This window comes from Malurus melanocephalus, unplaced genomic scaffold (assembly GCF_030028575.1).
Source record: "Malurus melanocephalus ecotype Western Australia unplaced genomic scaffold, MMel_1.1 scaffold_4, whole genome shotgun sequence".
Taxonomy (NCBI): Eukaryota; Metazoa; Chordata; class Aves; order Passeriformes; family Maluridae; genus Malurus; species Malurus melanocephalus.
In genome coordinates, this window is record NW_026623236.1 from 7,203,252 (window position 1) to 7,230,122 (window position 26,871).

The 26,871-nt window shown below is 39.6% G+C and overlaps 1 protein-coding gene across 1 annotated transcript in view; it reads left to right on the top strand.

Annotated features, from left to right (window-relative positions):
* LOC130575107 (hormonally up-regulated neu tumor-associated kinase-like) overlaps nt 1–26,203 on the top strand; it is a 72,713-nt gene extending 46,510 nt beyond the window's left edge. The window contains exon 10 of the mRNA XM_057368793.1: nt 26,139–26,203. Coding sequence (XP_057224776.1) covers nt 26,139–26,203 — 65 coding nt within the window. The remainder of the gene's footprint in view (nt 1–26,138) is intronic.
* Nucleotides 26,204–26,871: the final 668 nt, after the last annotated feature.

Sequence of the window (26,871 nt, forward strand, 5' to 3'; positions counted from 1 at the left end):
ATCTGTCTGAGAAAATAAAGGGAACAGGAACTGAAACAATGCACAGAACTTCAGCAAGGTACCAGGGTTGTTTAAAAYGTGTAATATTAATGTACTAAAAATATATACTCTTTTTTCAGTCCTGTCATTGTAATATTTGGGAACCTGTGATATATTCATAGCATTCTATTTTTTAATTGAGGAAATAAAGAATTATGAACATTAAAAACAAGGAAACAATAGTGAAAAATAACAAATCAAATATAATTCAAATTTTCAAATTTCATGAATCTTCCTGAAAGATTACTGCATAGGCAACTAACTCARAGTAATCCAAATAAAAATTACCCCAGACAGACCTGACAGGAAAGCTGAGTACTGGGCTGCTAAACACTGAAAGTAGTGCAAAAATGAAAACATGAAAAGGCCTCTTGGGCAAGTCTGTAAAAAATATTTTTAAATGCAACCTGAGGAGAACTGGCAATCAGTGCAGAAAATTAAAAGGTAAGTTAGGCTGGTTTATACTGAAAATTTAGGTGGCTCTACAGTTCTGGATAACATGAWGAAGGATTCAACTACACATGGCAGCTTCCACTACAAAGAGCCATCAAAAGGCCATCAAAGGGCCATCAAGTGCAGGCAGTAAGAGCCACAATCGAAACAAGCAGGATGTGGCAGCAGCCAGCAAACTCCTGAAGTTCCTCAATGAGCAGCATTGCAGATAAGGCACACGTACATCATCACCAGGGAAAGCTGAATACACTTGAAGGTCAGATCCACTGAAGATTACAAAATACAAAATTACAAATCCAGGAAATTTGAGCTGACAGAATAGTTGGAACTAGGAGAGTACAGCAAGTTTTATGACAGTACCAACACATCCTTGTCCTGTTCCTGCTCATTCCTAGCACTACTCACAGCCACTATTGGAGCCAGGACAACGGTAAAGGAGCCCTTACTCTGAGCTGCAAAGAAAAATCTCATGGTTTTATGACTTAAACACAGATATTATGCATTTGCATCAACCTGCTGGACTCCTGAGCAATGATWTTTTCAAATGATTCCTAATTGGAATAAATAACCAACAAAATTTACATTCTGCAGCATCACACACCTAAATTTTTAGTAAAATTAATTGTTTTTCCAATAGWCATATATTCCATCATTAAAAATAAATAATTTTAATACCAAAATATTCCTTTATTTAGAGATCTTTTTAATTTAAAAAAAAATACTCAAAGTGAAGGTTCTTCTTTAAATAACTAGCAAATTTTAAGGGGATTAGGACTATAAAGTGTTTTAAAACCTAACAGCTCAGTGTGTTAAATAACAAATACATAATGCAATAATAGATCTTTTTCTGTTCCCAGCTGTCTAAAAGTAAAGTCAAAAATGTTTCTAAACAGCAGGATTAAAATACTGCACATTACTTGTTATGCTGCTAGCAGCTGTACTATCCTCTGCAAGCTTAGCTTTTCCAAATGATTAGAGCTACATATTACAAAATCATGGTTTGTTTACTTTTCTATCTAATATCTTTAATTTGCACTCTGAATAGAAGTGCTTTAAGTTCCAACTCAAATAACAGTARGTTTTGAAGCCGTAGCCACAAGTGCTTTAATCATGTGCTATGTGGAACAAGATCTAAATATTAAGGAGAATATGAGCTCTACTGGCTAAATAAAAGGCTGGGATCCAGCAGGACTTCTCTGGAAACACAAACTAAATCTCACTCTCTGTGTGACCTTGAGCAAGCTACTTGATCTTTTTGTGTCTTGACAAGACAATTATTAAAACTTGGACTTCTCTGAGGAACAGATGTTTCTGTACATCAGCGTAGAAAAACTAGAGTAAACACTTTACTGAAAACATTCATGACAATAAAACAATGTGGAACCAAATTTCTTTCATTCCCTGTGATTTGCATCTTCATAATTCTTACTGCACTCACTGACAAAGCCACTTAAACCATGAGATCACTTGTTTTCCAACAAATTAAGTCCCAATACTTGCCAATCATTCTGATTCAGAGGTCAACAAAGATAAAGTCCTTCTCTTCCTTGCATAGATCCTTAAGATCATTAGAATTACATCTAAGCAARTGCTCACAAAGCTAACAAATTCCAAATGTTCCCTTTTCTTAAATGCATGTTTGTTTCAAATCACATGTTTTTAATCTGCACAAACTGCCCATTTCTTATTAATCTTAAGTATATGCTGTCCAAGAGACAGCATACCTAATCCATGYTAAGAAAATACTTTTTTTTTACTATCACAGAAACTGTTGAGCTAGACATAAAACTACTATCTTCTCATGACCAGGTTATGAAGTCTGTAGTACCATTAAGTGAATTACTAATTACTAATTATTAGAGTTGATTACTTAAAATAGGCCTAGTAATAATTAATACTACATACATCACGGTAAAAGGTAATTGTAGTCACAATCACATTTACCTAATCAGTGTAGGTTCATTATATGATGTCTCAAGGTGATCATTCAAAGGTTAAGGGCTTATTCAAAGCTCATCTAGAATTCTTCAGTGAAAACAGGGAGGGAAATGCTTCTGAGAATGAGATATTCCACACTAAACCTATTTAAAATCACCTGTCTCAGTGGTAGAGACAGCCTAGATGAAACTTCTAGTTGAGTTATTATGTTGAACACCTAAATTCAGGGGAGGAAAAATGCCARCCAAGTTGGGACAGTCTCTTCAATGATGTCAGGCAAAGAATGTAAAAATTAACAAAAGTCAACAAGTCAGTTAGACTGTAAAATACTTCTAGGTCTCTTCTTCTCTTACATGTGTTGCTTGGTCATTCTTGCAAGAGAAGAATGTTCTTCTTGGAGACGAACTTTGAAGCATCTTAAAACTATTTTTTTTTTCGTTTATATTAAAATGAATATGCTTTATGCAGTTAWGACAGCATATAAAAATACAGAGAAATAATATGCTTCCATGTGTGTCCAATGGTTCAACTGTAAAAAGAACAGTGTTGAAAGAAGCAATGCACAAGATAGGGAAGGGAAAACATTGAAGTCCAGGGGCAGGAGAAGCATCATTCCACAATTAGTGGATCTGGTAGATTCATATTATTRCTATTCAGGCTAATGCCAAAGAAACGCCCATTAGATGTTGCGGACTCAAGACAGCTCCATGAAACTTGCTCTTTCAGCAGACATCATTATAGATTCTGGGCGTTATTTTACTTTCATAACATTGATAAGCTTTTATCACAGGGCAGTTGAAACACAAGTGTTGAAACAGGGGGTTGGTTTGGAGAGTTTTGAGGGGGATTTTTTGCTTTGCTTATGAAATAGTTAACCAAAAAAATGTCCAACAAAAATTAATTTTGCTTAGGGCTATTATATGTGAAYCCATATCTTCCTAAGAATACAACCTTGTTAAACAACCTCTCTAATGCTGTTTAACAATTAGGGTTTGAAAAATGAGTTCCATTATATAATAATGTAGGGATAAACCAAAGTCTCCCTGGTGTCTCATCCAACAGCAATGGAAGGTCATCCAACAACAGCAATGATGTTATAAGTTATGTGTTATGTGTGCATTTTGTCATATCACAGCAAGAACCTATTTCATACCAAAAAGGAATATGAAGAGATTTTGGCAAGGAAACGAGATCCTCAGGACATGTAAGGAAGTGAGGTTTTAGTGGCATCCATTCCTCCAACAAATTCATGGTGAGTAGAACTAGATAAAAGGGTAATTAAAAAGAAACTTTGAGAAACATTTGATGGAATTGTGCTTCCAATTTGAGTCTGGTGTGAACTCTAACGAGATGTCCTGCAGACAAATGAAAATTTTTTTCATTGCCACTCATACTGAGATAGCTCCAGAAATTTGCGCTTGGTTCTAGCTGCAACGTCCTGAGTTTTCTCTCCGTTCTTACCTAATTCTTAGAGACATTAAAAACCTAACAACGCCAAGTGCTTGAAGCTTGAATCATGTCTTCACAAGACACTTTCCGKCACATAACGCTGTCAAGGATCTCTGGTCTCTCACCCATTTTCATTCAGTGAATGAAACACTGACAGGTAAACACACTAATCCAAGAAGCATTTTTGTACTTCTAGGTTAAAAGAACCTCACAGTCAAACCCTGCTGTATGTCAGTATCACACAGRGAGTTATCATTACAACTGGGTCTGTCCAGCTTTTTTACAGTGATCGGAGCTTTATATGAAACTTGAAGTCTTTTGCCATACTCCTCAAGAAAAGAAAAGAAAAAACACAAAACAGCCAAAAAGCTGACTTAGGTTTCCCAAAGATGTAACTGCAAAGTGATGCKGGTTAGCAGGTTTCTAATGAGCCTTATGTGCAATTAATCAGTTTCTTCTGGGACAAAACAAGTATTCAGACTCTTATATATGTATACTATGGACTAGGGAGAGAGTTGGGCTTTGAGAGGATTTTTTTAAGAAAGTGTAGAAAACCATACAGACTGCACCTGTGGCTTGGCTTCACCTTGCTGTACATGGAACTAAAACATACAGTTCTTTTCAGTGCATAGAAGTCCCAACTTAAATGCAACTTTTTTTTTGCTCTGAGAGCCTCACTGGAAGGCAGCTTCATCAAATCTCCTCCACAATCACCTCCTGGCGCTGGCCAAGAAGGCACAGCGGGTCTGCAGGAGGAGGATATACCGCAACAAGGATCACAGCAACTTCAGGGGGTGATGTGCATTCCCTCTTTCACCCCCTTTTTGTGCAGAACCCAGCATACCAAGCAGCTTCCACCACTCCCCTGGGTACGCAGTGTCCCCCACTCCATCCCATGGCAATCTCTTTCCTACCCTTTATACCATGTCATTTCAGCTTTCATCAGTTCTCCTCCTGGCTTAATTACTGTTTCCTGTTTCTTGGCCCCTTCCCAGTTAGTAAAGGCTTGGTTAGGRCTGAGCATTTGTCCTAAAAGTAAAAGGACTAGTCCTAAAAGAATAAGGACAAGATACCCACAATCTAGTTGTTATAGACACTCTTCTAACTTTCAGCCTGAATGTACCTATCTCACTTTACAGTCCTGTGCTTTCCTTCCACAATTAAGACTGAGTAGTTCCTATCTGTGTTTATTCTCTATTATCCTAACCTACAAAATAKATCCATGAATTATTTACATCTTTTATCAGCCTTCATTGATCAATTAAATCAATGGCTAAATATCAATTATTTTCAGTCTGCGCTGCTGAAGCAGGCTTCCTCTCCCACCCTYTTCTGCACCTGTTCCAATTTGAATCTTTTTTTGTTTTTTAACACAAGCCAATAAAATTGCTTGAGAATTCAGCCAAGATCATATTGGTACYACACAGAAAAATCCCTCTTTTGTTTAATGCCTCTGCTAGCAATATTCTGTCTGAGATTTATATTTACTATTTTCCCAGCTGTGCCACATCCTTGGCTCAGTCAGAAACTTTTGTCTTTCCCTGCTTTCAACTACAGCTTCCTGCTTCACATAAAATTTAAGAGAAGCTATGGCAATGAATTGAAATGTGTTTAATAATGTCTTGCTTCACTTAATTTAGTCACAATGAAKATTAAATGTTATTTATAGTACTATTTTACTTGTTTAGATTAGAAGAATTTCTTATTCTTGAAATTCTAATAACTCAAAAATTATGCCAACAATTATAAACCAAATTCAGGGTGAAGAGCAGGCATCTGCGCCATGGCCTGGAGCTGCAGTTCCAGAAGCTTCGGCTTTGCTACTGGCAGCTTCAAAGCCTGACTACAGTTTCAAACATGTCATCATCTTGCTGTAAAAATTCAGGCTATTTTAAGAGGCTGTTTATAGGGATTCAGATCTCACAGTCAACTCAAGAGGTGGGAGCATATGTCTGAGGACATCTCTGGACTCCTCAGACGTGCATCGGACTTCCCCTCTGTGCACATTCAGTATCCTGTAGAGCCTGAGAGTTATCATGGAAATTAGCAATGACTTGAGCACAGAAAGCCACAATCATGGTAAACTAATTCCAGTTGAAAACATGAGGTTGTTTTTTTTTTCATATTCCTTGAAAAGGTCACGGCAAAATGACAGATGGACAGATCAGGTCATTTTTCTCCAGCTGTTGCTGAAGCCGTGTCTCCTCCCATCCTCCATGTGGTCAGTGAAGCCAGCACCATGGCTGTGAAGCATCAGTAGAGCAGCAAACACTGGGATCAAGGCCTTTCATAGATTATGATGCCAGACAGATTATCCTTTATAATAGATARAATTCCTCATGATAAAGCTGAAGTAGCTTTATCAGTGTTATTTACCTCAACCAGAAAATGCATAATTGCCTGTATTATTTTTCTGGCTCATTTTGTTGATTGTTGGGAGTGTGTGCACATTGGGAAGCTGACCTTCCAGGCCATGCTCTCAATTCTGTTTTTACTTTCATTCAATGATTTGTCCCTGGATAAAACAACAGAGCCTGGGAACATGATTTGATATCCCAATTCTGCCCTTGGCTCAGGCAAAGTGAAGAACTAGAGTCAGGCTCCCTTCTGCCTCCTGCTCTCTGCCTTCCACTTCCCAAGTGAATGTTTTTAGCACTAGCCCATTGTGCAAGAAGCAGATGACAACATATCAGATGAGAAGGTTGCTTTCCTGACCAGATACAGAACGCCTAGAATTTGAATATCAGGACTGGGCTAAGTGGGAAATAAACTCCTCTCTTGAACGAGTGAGAAATAGATTCAAGACTAGACATGAATGGCTAAATGAAAGYATTCAGGCTGTCTGGATTGGTGTCTAATAAATCTGCTTTCCTATGGGGTTGTCAGGCAAAAACATAGGTAGATTGGATGACCACTTGGCCTGTTCCAGGATATTTCTGCCTTTTATCACTCCGCTGCAAGGGTTAATATGATACGGGCTGTAATGAGCTGGCCAGCTCCTGACATGAGCAGAATCTGATTGATTATATGCATAGAGCACTAACTCTCTGCAGATGATAATGGCCATTCATGTATCATGCATTCAGCAATCACCAACATCTTTAATACAGATGTAAACCTTTGTATTGATGCCAGTTAAGCTACAATGAAGGGAGAAAGAATGTCAGAGAACATTCATTTTATTTCAAAGGGTCACTCCCAGCAGTGCAGCATGCCATTTTGTGCTGCCGTTGTTTCTCAGAAACATAATTCCCAGGAATGTACTGTTCCCAGTTTCAGAAGTAGGGATACAATTAAACAGAGAGATACTGCAAACAGATAAAACAGATTGCAGCACAGCTCTCATCCTTTATGGAACAGTGTGACAATGCAAAAGAGTTTGTGACAAGATGTCAAAGGGAAGAGGGTGACCACTGTGCCCACTGGACCACTTAGGATGGGTTAGCCATTAAATGAGTTCCAGCAAGTTTTTCTTACCTTACTTTACAAGAAGCATTTGCAAGTACAATGCCATGGCATTTTCAGAGGCCCTGACCAACCTCAGATCCTCCTGGAATCAAAGGGAGACACAGGCACATATCACAAACAAATCTGCAGAAGAAGAACTCAAGCAGAGACTTATGAAGGGAATGGAAAAAGGTGCAAGTGGAAAAGAGGATGATGAGCAAAAGAAACAAGAAATGTTCAAGAGCAAAAGAAAGGAAAGAATGGTGAGATAACCTGCATTTCCTTGTTCTCAATATGGTGATACCACATAAAAACTTGCACAACAGACTAGAAATGCAGGGAATGGACAGCAGGGAAATGTGGGATGGGTCACAACGGACAACTGAAATTTCCAAGACAAGCAAATTGACCTGAAAAGAGAGGTGAGATAAATAATAGTTTCAAAGGATATGTTTCTTTGCAATATAAGCAGAATTCAGTACTCCTACGTGCAAGAACTACATCATGCTGCTAAATCCTAACAYCATGTTGAACACAGCCTAGTGTAAGAGATGGCATGGCCAGACACTGCCTTTGGCTTGGTGTCAACCTGTTTTGATTTACACTCAGTTCTTTTCACACCTGTGCAAGCACAAGCACAAGCTCAAGCACTCAGGCAGCAATTCACCAAAGAGCTCATGTGGCTGAGAAGAAGGAAAACACAACCATCCTCACATGCATCAGTTTTCTGATCAAATTCAGTAGGAGCTGTTGCAAATGGTTCTGTCAGCATAACACAGGAGTCAGCAGACAGAGACTGGCATGAAGAACGAGTGTTCATGGAATGGGGCATGGACACATGAAATKAATTATACCCCTGATATTCACTGCTTCTGCTTCATATCTGAAAGAGGGCTTGTATGCCTGAAATCTTCTCTGTGTTATTTTATCAGTTAGTCTAATAAAAACAATAACAGAGAAGGGTCAGCATTAAGATTTGGAGCAAAACCAGCTCTGTTTTGTAACTAAAATAGTTATTTCCTTAAATAATTAGATTCACAAAGTTATCTCTGCTTTGCCTGCCTGGTTCAGTACAGTATAAGCCAAGTTTTGCAGCAGCTGGAATTAAATCACAGCAATGGGATTGGTCAGAAAACAGATGATAAACTAGAGTAGATTAAAGGTCAAAGCCCCAAAGAGTTAAGTATTCTCTGAGGAGCATTTCCATCCCCTAACGTACATGGGTGTAACTCTCAGGCTTGAARTCACTGATAGGAGTGGCTGATTGCATCAGGTGAATGAATATGGCCCCTGAGAGGCCAGATTATCCCATGACACTGAATTAGATAAATGGGAGGTTTGCTTTCTCTTTCACTCTCTGAGTGGTACTTCTTGCTTACTTCTTYTCCCTCTCTACCCTTCAGCAAAAAAGAAAATTGTAAGTCACTTTTCATGTCAAAATGTCCAACAGGGATGCTGCTTCTTTCAAGACAAGCTTAACCTATCTGATGTGCCATATCAAAAGCATGAGAGATATTTAGAAAATCTACATTTGCCYACACTGTATTTAGCCAATATTTTGACAGAGGCCATTTAACACTGGGACAAATGAGATGGTGTTAGGTTCTGTATTATATGAAGGAGAGGAAAATATTTAACATCATTATTTATATATATATATATGTAATTCTGAGAGGCCTGTGTTTCTCATAATTAATAGTCATGTGTCCAGAAGACAAAACAGTCACCAATTCAATTTACTCAGCAATTCTTGTTGTATTAAGACACTAAGAAAAAAAGAGAAAAAAAAACCTCCTATGTGCTGGAAAAGAACAGCCTAGGACACCAGAGAGACAAAGGAATGCAAGTCCACTTAATGTATAATCAATTCACCTCAGTTTATAATGGGAATTAATCTCACTTCCTCCCATACAGTAAAAAGTATACAAACAGGAAAGTGTATCCAATGAAAATATAGCAAGAAATGTCAAATGTTCCACAGGTACAAGTCAGGAGCTCAACATAACTGGCAAAACACAGTAAAGAAAGAAAACAGATTTAAGGATTTCCTGAATTTCTCTTTTTGTATAGCTAATGCCCATGTTTGTTAACAGCTTGCAAAAACTATTGGGCCTCAAAACTTCACAAGAAAAACACAGTCAGAATTAACCAGTTCTCCTGTGCTGAAGCTGTCATTTTAGGAGACTAAGGGTCAGCATTTCAACCGCTCAGCAAAAGCATTTAAAGTAAATTAATTTGTCTGATTTTTTCTAGAAGAGATTACTGAAAGTATGATCAATAACTAAGTTTTTCTTTTTTTTTTTTTTTTTTTTTTTTTTTTTTTTTTTTTTTTTTAATCTTCAGTGAGAGTTTCAGACCTCTGTGTTTCCTCCCCAGGAAAGTGTTCCATTCAGACCTGAAATTCTGACATGGATCTGGAATCTGCCCAGACTCTCAGCCCTTACACTCAAGCAAAGGCATATACAGCCTTCCTTCAGCAAAAAAAAAATTACCCAGAAATAGCTGAACACAGTCACCAGGAACACAAATAGCTCATATATATAAAATAACAGTGTTGGTGAACTTTCCTTTTTCTTCTCCAGATTGAATCACACAGAAAAGTCATGACAATACTGCCCCTGATGATGCTGATCAAATCACAGAATCATAGAATAGTTTGGATAGGAAGGGATGATAAAGAYCATATGGTCCCAGCCACCCTGCCTTCTGCAAGAACGCCTTCCACTAGACAGGTTGCTCAAATCCCCATCCAACCTGGTCTTGCACTATGTCAGGGATGGGGCATCCACAAATTCCATGGGCAATCTGTTCCAGTGCCTCACCACTCTCACAGTAAAATAATTTCTTCCTAATATCTAATCTAAACCTACCTTCTTTCATCTTAAAGCCATCGTCCCTTGTCACTACATTCTCTTGTAAAAAGTCGCTCTCCAGCTTTCTTGTCACCCACTTTTAAGTACTGGAAGGTGCTGTAAGGTCTCACCGGAGCCTCCTCTTCTCCAGGCTTGATTCTCTCMGTCTGTCTTTCATAGGAGAGGTTCTCCAGCCCTCAGATCATCTTCATGATGATCTTCATCTTCTCCTCTGGACTTGCTCCACATCTTTCTTATGTGAATGCAGAACTGAATGCAGTACTCTGGGTGAGGTCTCACAAGAGCAGAGCAGAGGGGTAGAATCACGTCTCCAACCTGCTTGTCACACTCCTTTGATTCAGCCCAGAACGTGGTTGGCTGTCTGGGCTGTGAGGGCACATTGCTGGGTCATGCATTATCAACCAGCACTCCCAAATCCTTCCCCTCAGGGCTGCTCTCAATCCATTCTCCATCCAGACTGTGTTTATTCTTGGGATTGCCCTGACCCAGGTGCAGCCCTTGCACTTGGTCTTGTTGAACTCCATGAGGTTCACACACACCCACCTCTCCAGCCTGTCCAGGTCCCTCTGGATAACATCCTTTCCCTCCAGTGTGCTGACTGCTCCATGAGCTTGGTGTCATCAGCAARCTGGCTCAGGGTGCACTCAGTCCCACTGTCCATGTCACCAACAGAGGGGTTAAACAGCACTGGTCCCTACACTGAGGAATGTCACTCGCCACTCTTTGAGCATGTCCATCCAGCCAATTCATCATCCACTGAGTAGTTCATCCATAAAATTCATGTTTCTCCAGTTTAGAAACACAGATTTTGTATGATGAACAATAGGGAATGATTCCTGTATCTTTTGTTGTCTACTTCTCATGATTTTGAGAGACTCACAGAGATGCAGAAATCCAGAATAACCTCATATTAAGATGTGAACCTTTAGGTTTTGCACCTTCGGGGCTTGGGATTCCAGCAGCAGATTTCCTTAGAGCTCACAGCTTTTTTTCAGCACTCATATTGCTGTCCCCAAAACAGTMAGTAGCTGAGGTCTCTAACATTACAGTGAGATGGAAGCTTGTTCTGCTCTGTTATATCTCAGAATGTCACGGAAGAGCTCCCTTGCCTACTGCAGAAATGTCTTGAGGATCATTTTCAGCACTACATGCTAAAACTGCAAGCTCAAACAAATAGGGCCTGTGAGCACTGGTATGATATCCTACTGCAACAGTCATCATCACCACCACAGCTYTCTTGGCTAAACAGAAGGAAGAAAAACCCACAATTTAGATGCTAATATCCAAAGCTGCAGAATATTCTGCTTCTCAATAGCCCCAAATTRCTTCTGAAGCCCTTCAAAATTCATTTTTGGGCAACCACTGGGAAAGGCTTCAGGATGAACCACCTGAACAACCCAACACCAACCTGAGGCCTGAACCTTCTTCAGATCCACAAACCAGGCATTCTCTGTCAATCTCTCCTGMGACACTCAATGTAGCAAGTGCTTAAAGGAATGTGTGAAATGCAGCAGTGGCTGCCATCCTTATCCAAAACAGCTCAGTTTAACCAAACCACTTGTTTTGCTCCCACTCTTGCTGCCAGCTATAGAGACCTACCCTYCCCTTTCACCAGCTCTTGCATTCATTTGACCCCTTGGAAAGGGAATTTAGTTCACTACACTGGCAAAAATCTAACCCAACAAAACAAAACAAMTCAAGAAAAAGTAAGTACTTTTCACCACTTTAGTGAGCTAATGGATCAGACACATCCCAGAGATGACAAAAGAGAGACAAATGGAGCATGTGCCCAGGAACAGGCCTGCCCCTTTCACCAGCAGCAAGTTTGTGGGCTGAATCAGCTGCTTCATGAAGCCTCAACCACAGGAGAGAAAGACTTTTGGAGAGGCCAGACACGCTGAAGAGGGCTGGGAGAGACAGAATGAACTCTTTCTAGTCCAGCTGCAGTGCTGGAGGGCCCAACYTGCTAGAAAAGCAGGGTTAGGTAAGACTAAGTCTTCTGAAAGTGTTGCCACACCATCTGACTTGAAGTTTGGTCACCCATCAGCTCCAAAGTAGAAGGAAAGGCAGGAAAGGCAACGGAGGGTGTCAAAGCCTATCAGTCTCTGGAGCAGGGGTACKYCTTGACTAGTTGTGCCTCTGAAAGRGTATTGCTACAGCTGGCTGTGAGCACAAAAAATGATGTGTCCTATAATGAGAAAATTAAGGACCACTCACAACAAAGTTTATGACAGYGACTGAGGACATTAAGGACTGAGTTGAAATAAAAGCCGATATAACACAACAAAACTGGACAACATGAAAGATTTTCTGGGTAGTATATACAACTGAGAAACATCAGAGAGCAAGAAGTCTGGGTTGACAATGCTCGTAAATAATTTGTCAAAGAGAAGAACCTGCCCATGTTATATCCATGTATGGATATAATTGACCACATTTCATCTTAGGAGAAAAGAAAAGTTGCGGCCAACTTCAAAGGGAACTGAAGAAAAGTATTCTAATGATTAATGAATTAGCATCGTTGAAGTAAACGAGCTATTCTGAATGCCTGCCCAGAGGCAGTCATGGGAAAGTTTCCAGAACTATTGTCATTTTTCCTGGAACTCATTGACTTTAAGGACTCCACAGCTGCAAGAATTGTGTGAGCATTTCAAGACTGTCATTTTCACCACCGATTTTCTGAAAAATTCTTCCTGAACTGATTTTTATTGGTTTCAGCTGGGGAATCCGTTGCACCCAGCCAGGAAATGCCACATGCCTCCTAAGCTACTGCTCTATTCTTCTTGTACTGATGCTATCAGAGACTCAAATTCACTGCAGGGAGAACACTGGGGGCCAAATTTGCCCTCTGATGTATGCACACAGCTCTCATAGAGCTAATGCAGAATTTTTTCGCCTTTGATGCCTCTTATAAAGAAGCCTGGAAGTATTGCATTAGAACAGGGAGTTCACACTATTGGTGGTCCCCATTGTCATTAACACAGTTAGTGGCATTCCAGTGAAAAATACAGAACAACTCTTTTGTTTGTTTGTTTTATAAGTAGACCTTCCAGGGTGGGATCCGGCTTGCTCAAATCCTRCCAAAGATGGAACTTCAGCCTCTAAAGTCCACATAAACCCAAAGTGATCCATTCTGCCTTCTTTTGAGAGCTGTCTAACCTATTAGGCTAACTCAAATTAATCAGGCACTTTTCTCCTCTGCCTGAAAACTTTCCAGGCAACTCATTCACAGCTCCATGCTCAGCAAGGCCAGCTGAGCATACTCCCAAAAGGAGTTAGGGAGGGTATCTTCCTCCTGTTCCCACTCTTACTCCCAGCCACATCAGGCCATCGCTTCTCTTGTGTTAACTGTGGTTATCACAGGATCCTTGCKGTGGCAATTTAACTCACTGCATGGCAAAAATTCATCCACCTCTTTGCTGAGCTTATTTTCTGCCCCTATGGTGAGATGAATCAGCTCCCAGGGGGGTCTCAGCCCCACAGCCAGCCCTAGGTAAGTGTACATGCAGACAGGAAGTGTGAATGGGACCACTTGGACACCATCTTTGGCTCATGAAACTGGTTGCTCAATTGCCACTTCATATTCAGAAAGTTCATTTCTGGGGAGAGAGGAGCTCACTCCAGGTAAGTCACCTGCTGCAACCTGTGACCAGGAAACTACCCTGGATCTGTCTCTATCTTCAGCAAAATCTGAAAAACTAAGTAAGGTCAAGGCTACAGCTTATGTCAATCACTGACGCTTGAAAAACCCACATCAGGCAAGTTCATTCAGTTGGCTTGGCTTTTTCTTTGATGAGAGTTTGGATTTTTTTTTGTATGAAGTCTAATAAAGACAGACAAACTAGAGCAAATCGTTAAAATGAAATAAATGCATATAAACATAATTTTGCATTGAAGGAAACACAAGTGAAGACATGCAACTTGGAGCAGAACTGAAATCCACACCCACCAGCTGTAGCCAGCTCACCTCCTCCTCCCGCCATGAGCACACACCCCGGGTGTGCTGCTGCTCTGTGGAACTGCTCTGGTCCTCTGTCCAGACTCCYAGCTTCAGCAGAGCTTTGATCACAGCTCCTTCCTGAATGCATTCTTTTGTGCTGGGGCAGCCATGTGAGGGGCCTTGATGGGACTGAGTGCTGAGAGCCACAACAGAAACTCATTTAGTTTGATGTGACAAAACTGCTCCTCAGACAAATGCTCCATGGTGGTCCCATGCTAGGAACATGTGTAGAAGGCCTTGCTGAAGTMATAATACTGAAGTAATTTCATGCCTACACCCACTTCCAGGCCTTGGAAATTTGTCATCCTCAACTGGTATAAATGGATGCAGCCTCTCTGAATTAAGTGAAGCCATGTTAATTTACTGAGGGTTCAAATTTACTGAGGGTTCAAATTTACTGAGGGTTCAAATTTACTGAGGGTCTGGCCTTCATGGTCTTACAGTAAATTACTTTCATGAGCTTTATTCTGAGCCCTATTTATAAATAAAAGCTTGTTCTTCATAAGTTCAACCTTCCTCAAGTCATAAAATTTTTTTCTCCATTTTTTCTAGCTTGTGATTTGAGAGTACAACTACAGACTATCTGTACTTAAACTTTCTTGTTTCATGGAATTAAGGACCAAGTTTTGTAAGAGACATCCTGTAAAAGAATTCTTTCCCAGATGTATAATTAGGCTTCAGACTGATCTGATATCCATAGATTACAGAGAAGCAATATTAACACCTAAAGCAAGTAAATCAATGTATGAGCTTAAAAGTTTCACTTCTCACCTGAATTTCACTTTTCACCTGAATTTGAGCTCTTATGAGCTCATTTGTCAAGCAACTCCATCACTTGCACAACTGCCATCAGTAACATACATACACAAGTCATACTTGGTAATCTGCTAAACCATTGACAGCATTTATCCAGGAGTTTTTCAAGCACAGAAAAAGTCTAAATTCCCAGGGCCACCAGTGGTACAGAAGAAAAAAAGGATACAACAGACTCCTCTGCCGTCAAAAGAGACCAGCTGTGAATCCATCAGGAGTTTTGAGCAGAAGGACTCACAAATGAGCTTAGATCTGATTTGGGTACAACAGAAAAAGTTCCAAAAAGCTGGATCTGACACACAGGCTGAAATTGCAAACAGCTTTGTCTCTCTGCAAGGAGAGGCCAGTATGGTCCCATATCTTACTTGCAAATCTGGTGTTTGAACAACCATCTGAAATTCTGTAATCGATGCAGAACATTAAAACTGTTAAGCTGTTTGAGTCTGATGGGATGCATTAGGTGGGGCCAGTTCTCTAGTAACTGGATGGGAATTGAAATATATTGAAACTAAGATCTCTTCCAATCCAAGCCATTCTGTGATTCTATGAAACACCATTTAACAGCTATTTTATTTAATGAAGTACAATCACAACCAGGTTTGACATTTTCCTCAGGCCAATGGAAAAATTTAGAGCATTAGCGATTTCATTGCCTGCTTAGAAAGCAACATTTCTACACTGGAGCAGGATGGAAATCACATAGATCACTGCCAGGCATGCAGGTTTGTTCTTATAAGATCTCTCAGACTCAAACTAATTTTAGAATAAAGAAAAACCTTGCTTCAAACTACCCTACCATACAAAAGTCCCACTGACAAACTTATACTCTATTCAYTTCCATTTCACATATACTTTCAAGTTCTTCTTACTATGCTGTCAAGTTCTGCAAGCATCAGCACACTGTGAAAGACTGGAAACAAACCACAAGAAAATCTGTCTTGCTAAAATAAACCTGATTGTTCTTTTCATGTGAGCTGACTAACATATTAAAAAACTAGCATTTTACTTTAGTTTAGTGAAAAGACTTGCCAGAACTGGATAATTTTGGATTGAAACTTTGGGGTTTTTTTGTTGGGTTTTTTTTTTTTTTTTTCAAATTTCTGGGGATAGTTTCAAAGTCAAACAGGTTTAGGCTTGTATATTGACCTCTTCTGCAGAAGACCTGTCTTCTCCTTCATGGCCCACCATTCCAATATCTCCCCTTGATYCTAAGCTTTCTGTTAACAAAGAACCATGTGTTTGCACACAAGTTTGCTAACATGATACACATAGTTTTAAACCAGAATTGCTGGACACCTGAATTTGAAATTCTCAGGGAGTGATTAAGTGAGAGCATTTACAAAAGGGGCTTAAAATAATAAAATTTAAATTTGCACTAAAATTATGGAGGCTAAAAGACGGTAGTGGGTAATGAACCATCTCTTTTCCATGAACCAGTTAACAGGGAAAGAGCATTGAGCCTAAGGTGTTATCCAAAGATTTCATTAGCATTRGACAATATACATAATTGACATATTTAGAGAAATGTACAGTTTGTTCAGTGACAAGGAAAAGTCTGACATTCTAAGCACACATACATTTTCTCTGAGGTCCAAACTGAGAGAGATCTGCTGCTTTAAGGCCTTTGGACAACATTAAAAGGGGTAGAAGACTATTGAGACTGTCTTAGATTAGAGCACAGCATAATATCACATTGGGAAATTCACATGGCAAAGCTTGTGATGGTCCCAACAAAAATGACCTCAAGTGTATAATTTTGTATTTTAAATTTCCAAACCTTTAACTGCAAAAGGAATATTACAAGTTGGCCAAATATTCAAACACTTCTATAGTCAGTGAACAGAAATAAATATTTGACAAGAGCTATTAATCCTAGGCTGATATTCTAAATGGAGTCAAACACTCTAAGGAGTGTTCCTATCCACTGACTGCAGAGACAGCCTGGACACCTGGTCCAGATATCTATTGTCTAGATGTGTAGGATACATGAGCTGACCCCTTCCCAGCAAGTTCTTGAAATATATTTGTCCTGGAGCAAAAAGGACAGGACTTGCCTGGGCTCCACTCTGAGGAGTAGGGAGGGACGGGTAAGGAAGGCAGATACGGATTTGTGACTGTGGAACAAAAAGGATGACAGACTTCAGGAAAACAGCAGTCGAGAAATGCCATTTTAACAGGTTAGAAAGAAAAAAAAAAGAGTCCAGTTATTTAAAAAAGCAGCAATGAGGGCCTCATCAGAAACCAGTAACTCTTCCCATCCATGTCTCATTGTCAGATGTTGACACAGCACTTCACAAAAGATGCCAGCCTCCTGTGGGGAGTCTTAAGAAGGTGTCTAGAAATATTAGGAAAAATAGGAATTGCTGAAGTAATTCAGAATATGTAAGTCTAGAAAAAAAAAAAGACTGATTTACAAAATTATGATAAAATTTAGAGTAGTGCAACATGAAGAGGATTAACCAGTTAGAGTGAACATGTCTGATTTTGAATTGGCCAAAAATGCTCTGAACTTACAGCAAAGGAGGTTTCAGTTAGACATTAGAGACTTCTTTCTCTAGCAAGACTAGTGAGGTGGTGCAGTGGAAATTCAACAGTCCCAGTCTGTTAACAGAGTTTTACAAACAGCTTTCATCAGTGCCTGCAATAAATGTAGATAATTGCCTTGGAGTAAGTGGTGGAGTAGATGAGCTCAGTCATTTCCTAAAGCAGACTCCAGAAAGGCTAATTTTAGCCTAGAGATGCTAATTCTTCATGGCTCTCTCCACAGTTAGTAAAGAACAGCTGCTTTAGATGCTGATACAGAACAGAACTCTCTCCACTGGCCTAACATTAAAATCCTCAATATTTCCCCAAAGCTAACTACACRCATCCTGGTCCCCTCCCTCCACTACTGCTGCAAATAGTTTCATGCTCCTTTCAATCCATTTACGATCTTCTCTTCCAGATCCTTTCAAATACCAAACCTCTGCAAAAAAGATAAAACCCCAAAAAATTCCCATTCCTTCTCACCATTATCCTTGCTCCTTATTTCTTAGTTTTGAAGAAGCGTAATTTATCAAAAATTTTTGCTAAACAGACTGACAGGGTTATATATGAGGAATGTCTCAGTCTCAGTTACAGACAGGTCTGTTTTTCAGGGATGCACAATTACAGTATCAGACAAAGTGTTCTTTGTCTCCAAGATTTTTAAGCAACTAACAAAAAACCAGCAGCTATTGGTGCTCTCTGGAATATTCCCTCAGGTTTGAAAAGTAGTCACAAGTCAACAATCATTCTTAAATACTTTCACAAGAAAACAAGTGGCCTCTTTGCCTTCCAAAAGTACTTCACAGCAGCTACAAAATTAGCTMTAGATTAGTAGGGCACATTGTCCAATAGTGAAAACAAAACAAAAACCTAATCCCTGGCAGGCAGACAACACTGTTGACAACAGGCTCACAGTCATTCTCAAGTTTCTGCCAGGGATAGGGTTCACCTCCCACTGTAAGGGTTATGTGCARGTTCGATGACCACAGAAGATGCCCTTGAGCCACTCACTTCCCTCAGGGTAGSCTGGCTGCAAAGTGTTTTGCCTACTCCTGCCATGTGCAGGTTCTGCTGTCCCTATTGCATGGACAGGACTAACTGACAAGTGACAGAGAGCATCCAGGGTGAGATGACAGGCACTGCCTGAATCTCAGATACACCCGTGCAACCCCCCTCAGCGTTTCTCCTAGAACAAGGCAAGAAACCATTGTGGCCATCTRATCATTTTGGGAATTGCTTTTGCTTTTCAAGAAATGCATGGGGASCCTTTGCTCAAACAACCGCCAGTTCAGGAATCAAGATTATACCTAAAGCCGCAGGAGATAAAGCATAGTAAAGGTAATCCAAAGACACATGCAGGTCTCAAAATTATTAGAAGAGTAAACACTAAAATCTCAAGTACTGCTCTGCCTTTAACATTATGGTCTGCTAACCCCATTGTTATTCAGCTGYAGATCCTCTCTATCATCTGTTTTTGTCTGACAAGCTACTATGCTGGGAGTCTGTGGGTGAGTGACAGCAGACTATGTGGTCAGACAAGGCCACAGCCTGGTACTGACACAGGCAGCATAGCCCCAGAAGTGAACCACCCAATTTACCATTACATTCCCACCAGCCAGTGCCAGGATAAGAAGGGCTGTGAATGACTACTGGGGGCTGTAACAACAGAATCATAGAATCATAAGGGTTGGAAAAGACCTCCAAGATCATCAAGTCCATCCTYTGACTGAACACCGCCTTGTCAACTAAACCACAGCACTAAGTACCACGTTCAGTCATTTCTTCGACACTTCCAGGAATGGTGACTCTACCACTTCCCTTGCCAGCCAATGCATTGGGCATTCCAATGAGTGACAACACTTTCCGTGAAGAAACTCATCCTGATGTCCAACCTAACRGTTTGGAAGGAAGAAAAAAGATGTTTATACTGTCAAAAGGATCCATAGGACACAAATTTTTCCTTGGGAGATGCTAAGCAGTATGAGGCCAAAGCAGACCACTGGGCTGAAGTGCTGTTGGCTGGGGAGACTTGAGGCTTGGCAGAGGAATTCAGCTGTTCAAGAAATGTGAAGGGAGTAGAGAGAATGAGCAGCTACAAACTCATTCACACAAGAACATTGATGCTGAGTTAGACACCACRAAAACATAAAACCACCTTATCTGTTGATAATCAGACAATCCTACTACATCATAAGGACAAAAAAGCTGGAAAATGTCTGAGGGAGCACGTCCATTGTTCTCTGTAAAAACAAGAATGAGAGACAAGTGATGGTTTTCTTAAAGTAATGAGACAGTGGTCAAAGAGAAAAAAATTGCTAAGAGAAGAAAGTAGAGCAGCATTTGGTGAGGTGAAAGCACAGGCAATGGCCATTTCTCTAAGTGCAGAAGGCTCAAATAAGGAAGAGGTCAAGATGGAAGAGATTAATTAAATGGTCACTATAACTGCACCCCCCGCTGGAAAGGGGACACCGATCAGGAAAAAAAGAGCAAGCATTAGATAGGTACAAAACTTACTAAGAAAAGTAAACAATCCAGCAAATATTCAACAGACACAGTCTATTTTTCAGCTTGTTGAATTGAACTCATACAAGCTAAGTTTGTGACAAATATTAAGACCCATTCYGCCTAAGAAAAGCAACAATGTATTAACATAAGCCATGCCAACTGAATGCTGAATGCACCATAGGAATGCTATTGAATAAGAATGAATAAGAAATATTGAATGCCTGGAGATTATTATCTTGATGATGCCTCTATTATTCATGCCATGACCAGAGCTCARCATTCCTATAGAGTAGCATAGCTACTGCATAGCTTCCAGCAAACTCCTGTTTCTTCTCTATTCCAAATGGTGAAGTTTTGTCTCAACATTTTAAAACAGTTTATTTGTTTTTTATCTGTCTGGTGAAGGACAGATGATACATCTTGCTGAGGTGCATGATTGGTCATTGACTCTTCTGAAAAATATTCGTCATATTTATGATATTAAAACAAAATTTCTTTGAAGCATTTTCAGGTGCTGCTCTATAGTTTTCCACACATAAATTATGGATACAAATAGCAGCAGATTCAAACACCTACAGGCTTTTCCAATAGCCCACAGTCATCAAGCTGGCAGCTCTGCGGCACCAGCAACACAACATGTAATTAAGGATGTACATGTAAGTAGTCAAGGGTGTAAAAATAGACTGCCAGCTTTTCTAAATATGAATGCTACAGAGTAAACTGTTGCAGTCTCTTTTCCCGGGTGATTTGGATTTACAATGAAAAAAATTCTCATGAGTTCTCAGCAGCTATGCAGACAACTGAATGTTAGCCAAAGATCCAGCACAAAGGTAGGCTGAAACACAGGAAGAGAAGTGTAATAGTAGCAATACATAATTTATTCCAGTATCCCAGTTACACTTGTATCTGCTTTCATCTCCACCCAGATATTTTCCTGCACCTTATAAAGAAATGTCAAGCACATTCCTAATCTGGTGTTGAGTGTAATCCGACATTTGGAAAAGTTTGGTAACTAGAAGGTGAGGTCGCATACACCCCTGAGAGAATCTGGATACTTCAAAGGATGAAGTTACCAAGCAAGCAGAAATTATTTTTGCAACTGGCACCACAATACTAAGATTACATCTTTCTCCATTATTACTGGATGGAAAACAATCCTTATTCAAACACTACTCTTCAAAGACAGCCAGAGGTTCCCAGTAGATAGCAGGGCCTTTTCACTTAAAATGTATGAAAAAATATTTTTCAAGTAGTAGTTACATTTCTAAAAGAGGAAGAAGACAGGTTCTCCATACAATACCCCAAATAATGARCTACATAGGAGGGTGAGAATGGCTGTTTATTTGGTAGAGTAGCCCAGGTCCTTTCAGTGGGAGCACAAAAATGCCAGTATGTCCACTGGTCCCCCCTGCCACAGCTCTGCCAGACCAGCAATAGTGCTGTGGTCCTCACCTTTAACCCACCAGGCTCCTGCTGTCTTTCCCCTGTGTGTAGACTCCTGTCCTCCTCCTGTAGCTCCGGCTCATGAGTGCTTCCTGTACATTGGTCTTCAGTCTGACCAGCACCTCCCATGCACACCTCACGCTCTTCCTCGCCAGCTCCTCACAGCACAACAGGCCTTCCTCAGGCCCTTTCCCATCAGAAGCCAGCTCTACACAGACTCACTCAGCCTTTCTTATTCTTCCCTGTCTTCCAGCCCTTTGAGAAAGATCCCTATCCCATTTGATGAGAGTAAATCATTCAGTCATCACCATTTCTAGCYTATCTTTCACTGGAGATCAGATCACCTCCCCCTGCTGTTCCACAGCTTCATTTCCATTCCTGTCTTCCCTGCTCACGATTTCTTTTGTACAGCAGACAGCTTCAAACAACATTTTTACCATCTGGAAGACAAGACAGCATGCTTTGAATAGTTTCCCTCCACCATATTTAGTCTAAAGCCTTTAGCCTTTTGAGGATGAGTTGGTTTTGTCAGTAATTTGAGTAATAAGAGCATAACCATAATTGCTAACTGAGCCAAGCTGCTCCTGAACTTCCTCAGTAAAATTCCTGTCCTAAATCACAGTTCCCTGTGTTATAAGAGATAATTGCCCTCCCAACTCCATCTGTCTTACAACCAGAATGGACTCAGTGTCTTTCACCTGCAAATAGGCAAGAGAGTTGCAGGAACCAGAAATTTGCTAACAAAAGGTATTGAGAAGATGAGCTGTGCCAGCTTGCTATAGGAGTTTTAATAAGTGAGAACATTCCATTTAATAATGCCCTTTATCATTTTCCTTTCAGATCTATTTTGTAGATGAGAAATTCTTTTCAAGGAAGACATTCCCAGCTTCTGGCTTGGAAATGGACCCCTTAGTTAATATTTTTCACTAAATTCCATGGCCTATTTGCCCTCATTCCTGAAGACCTCTTTTTTCTTTTCAAAGCCCATGAAAGTCCTTATTAAGCGTTCATCAGAACACACACATCAGACTTTGTGTGTTGCCTTCTAGCAGAATGCTTTTAATTGAAAGGAAAACCCAGCCTCCTGCTAGGTTTGGGTGGGCTGCAATTAGTTCCATACTAGTTAGTTTCTCCAGAAAGTCATATAACTCTTCTACACAAGCATTCTCACTCCGGTCCAGCTGCAAACAATACGCTGAGTCAGCAAAAAAGGTGGCAGAAGGCATTTTTCATTGCATTAAGAATCCAATCTGTCCTCAAATMTTATAAAATATGTGTTGGATTCCATCTGTCCTGGAATATCCCTACTCTGATCATGACAGCTCCTGGCACTCGCACGGGACCCATGTGCCTGCAGCAAYACTGCAAATTCCCTCACTGCATGGAGGCTTTGGACTCCATCAGCCAGGGACAGCACCTTGTAAGCTAACAATGTGARCCTGTGTGGGGAACAAAATACAAATGCCCCCTGATGCCTGAACCACACTGCTACAGCGAGAAAATAAAAAGTGTCTTCCTTACTTGCAAGGAAAACAAAATCTACTGCCCTATTTGTAAGCTGCAGTAACTGAGGCCAAGAGCAAAGYGTGCAGAACATCTGAATTTTGGCAGATTCAGATGCAGACAAATGAAAGTTGGAGGAAACTTTTTTCAGGGTACTTCTGGTTTATTTGAAGCCAACAAAGCATGAAATGGTCTTAACAGTTTGTTATGTTTTGATGTAACGTGAGGATCCAGAATCTCTTGACAAGTAGAGTAGGAGCTCGAGTTTCACTTTGTTGATTGGTGGTTTTCTGGAAGCGTCCAAGAAATGTATTCAAACAGTATGTGCAGCAGAAACCATTGTAGTCATGAATGTTCAATGACAAACCTCTGAAAGTGGACATCGGATAATGAAAACAACAGTTAAGTAAATAATCTGTTTCATTTCCAAAGACAGTTGTTAGATTTGGGAAATGTCTATCCTTTCACGTGCACCAAGGTGTGGGCTAAGATTATCCTGTTCTAACAGAAAACCATGAGTTGCAGGCACATTCAGAGCCTTTACTAGACCTAAGAAACATTTATGTTGAGACCCATGAATTTTGTGGATTTCACATCCATGACTTGGATCAGCACAGTTGGTCCTCCAGTACAAMGACTACCGCATAAAAATTCAAAATAGTCAGTCCATATTTAGGTTATTCTTTCACAAGCTTCTCTTGGTAATAGTAAAAGACACCAGGTAAATTTTGCATTGTTAACTAGAAGTAAAAGGAAAGTGGCACCTTTTTTCACATGGGAAGTATTTTATGAAAAAAATAAATCTTTATTTGAACTTTTTCCTTTGAAATTGCAGGTTTTCATCATGGGAAATTTTTGAGAATTTTAAAGGAGTGTTTTAGTTCCACTTTGATTTGAAATATCAGGGGGTTTTGCCAAAAACCCCCAATAGTATAAATTAAAGTGATTCAAAAATATTTCTTTATGGAACATGATTTAGTATGCAAAATTACTTTTGGATGTATTTGCTGCAGGAAATTGAAAATTTCCAATGGAACTAAAATAACACCATTAAAAATCAACATTAACAAAATAGCATTTTGGTAAGAAAATCTTCTGCACTAAATACTGTGGCCAAGAGTAATTACAATTTATCCAAAAGCCTGAGAGAGCTACAATGGATTTTTGGAACCTTTTAAATATCCCACCTAATGCAGTAATAATGTTGCACAGTGAGAGTGTGAAAAGATTATGGCAAAAGGTTTTTATCCCAGCAGCACCTGAATATAAACAACATATTTGTTTAACTGACAACAGCTTTTTCCACACACGATTTTAAATTTGTAGAAAACTATAAATAGATAGCACTTTCACTGAAAGCATTAAATTAACCAACTGGGTACTCGACTTTGTAATGTGGAGCAATGTGGAGTGATAATGAACACCATGTGTGTGTGATAATGGGGGTTGTAGAAAATAGATCTGGCCAGCTGAGTGAAAAGGAAATGCTAAAAAAGAAAAAATCTCAAGTCCRAGCCAAAACAAGTGACCTAGTGGAGCAAGTAAAGGTTTGTATTTGGGGCAGGCTAGAGGCCTGAGAGAGATCAGCAATTCAGCAGGGTATTTTTAAGCATGTGCTCAAGGCCCTCCTTATTCGGCAGGAAACTTAAGCATATGCTCAGAGGTTAAGCATCAGCTATAGTCTCATTGATGTCAATGGGTCTTAAACACATGCCTAGAGATACATATGTGCTGAAGTGCTTTTACAAATAAGAATGGACTGGGGATCAGGGCCTCAGTCCCCTGGTATTTCATAGCAGGCTAACCCTGCAACCTCCTGGCTTTCCAAATTCTTCAGAGTAGATCTCATTTATTATACACACAGGACTGGACTTAAGCGTTAAGAACTTGYATTACTGTACATAACTGCCATTGGCCCTTTGGTACCGAAATAAATACAAAAGTACAGATACGTTCATAAAACACCAGTAATTTCTACTGCAAYGTGTCCAAAGAATTCTCTTAATGATAACAGTGAAAGCATAAAATAAGCAGAAATGTGACTTTTGAGCAGGTCGTTTAGCCTTTCCATTACTGATGTAAGGAAACTTCCACAAGAATGTGTTTAAAGATAAAACCAAATCTCAAATGTAACCTGACTTAAAGTAATTTATTTCAAAAGAGCACATGATGCTCTTAATTTTTGGGCAACCATTGGATCTGTATTTTTTATGACTTTATGTGCCTATTTAGTTCACTTACCAACCACAGAGCTGACTGGAGATCACTGGAAACAACAGAATAGTCACTTTCTTTGTCAATTCAACTTCACATAGGCGAACTGCAAAGCATTAATCTGCCATGATACAAACTTAGACATCCACCACAATTCTTTCCTGAATCTCAGGTAGCAAGTCATCATTACAAATAAAAAAAAAAAAAAAAATCAAAATTTTTTGGTTAGTTATGCCAGATTCAAGTATGGCTTCTCCTTCTTTAAAACTGCATGAAAATATACCATAAAGCAGCAAGGAGAATTATACGGTCAGATTACTAGTGACATTATTTTTTTTTTTCCGTTAAGTTAGTACAGAATTTGAAATTATTGGTGAAAATCCTTCCTGTGTGTTTCAGTGAACCTGAAAAACCACTTGGYCTCTGCATTTTGTAACTCTCCAAGGATAAATATGCGGCAGAGGAAATGGTAATAAAGATGTGTTGCAGGGCCAGCTGAGAACTACTTTAGATAGATTCTGTAAATTATGGCCATTTTAAAACATCCTTAATGCAACAGCAGCAAACTGGGTTGAATTTGAGCAGCAGGCTGCTGCCAGAGTACTGCTCTACGCAAACAGTTTATTGCTCTTTTCTAGTGATGCCACAGAAACAATTATAGCAAAAAGCTGACTTCAACAAACAAACAAACAAAAAAAAGATAAATAAAATTTATGAAGCAAATCTATTATTTAMATATGCATTTTCCTTCTGTCATAGGACTCCTGTCTTTAACTGGACAGCATTACCATTTGGCGTTTCCTGCAAATGCACYGAGGAAAAGCCACAGCAGTATAGTATTCCTTCCATAGATGTTAACATTTAAAGACTCACAGAAGTGGCTAATGTTCAATTTCTGGTTAACRTTTGATTACTTTCTTGCTTTGTTTTTCCAGATGAAGACAACCTGGTGAAAGCGTTCCCACAYTCCTCTTTGCACTTCTGCTATGACAAAACTTAGCTGATGTAGGCAAATTCAAGTCCTAAAAGCATATATCTTAGTCCAATTTTGTTTCAAGTTTCTGCCTCTTTATTAACTATGGAAGAGCACCTCTTCCTTCTTGCCCAAGAAAGCTGCTGGTTATCATTCCCATCCCTTCTGTCGGTCAAGTAACACATGATGCTAGCCTAGCATAAATACGAAACAGGTTCCTATGGAATCTGAAATACTGTTTGTACATCCTACCACTGACCACAGCGGAACAATGGTGTGCCAATGACACAGAAAAAAAAGCTTCCATTTGCTTGGTCTTTCTATGCCTCTGTCTGAAATATTCCTAACTCCAAAGCTATTATTTATAGTTATGAGGTGACAACTGAGAGCTAGCAGTCTGCTGAGTGAAAAAAATGTTTGCATTTATCCTTTTTAGAGATATCCTATATATGCACACACATACATGTGCTGCAGCTATTCATACTGGATAGGGAGAAATACCTAATCAACTACAGTGCTTATTCAGTGGTATGAAAGAAAAGTTCTTTATTTTGTGTGAATTAAGTGACAGAACTTCATTTTTTAAGATTATTCAAAATGAAAATAATTTTAATCAAAGCCTGCAGCTGCACTAGCATTGTTTAAAACACTGAGAAGCAGTGTTGTAAGTTTTCTGTGAACACTTTTCCATATAG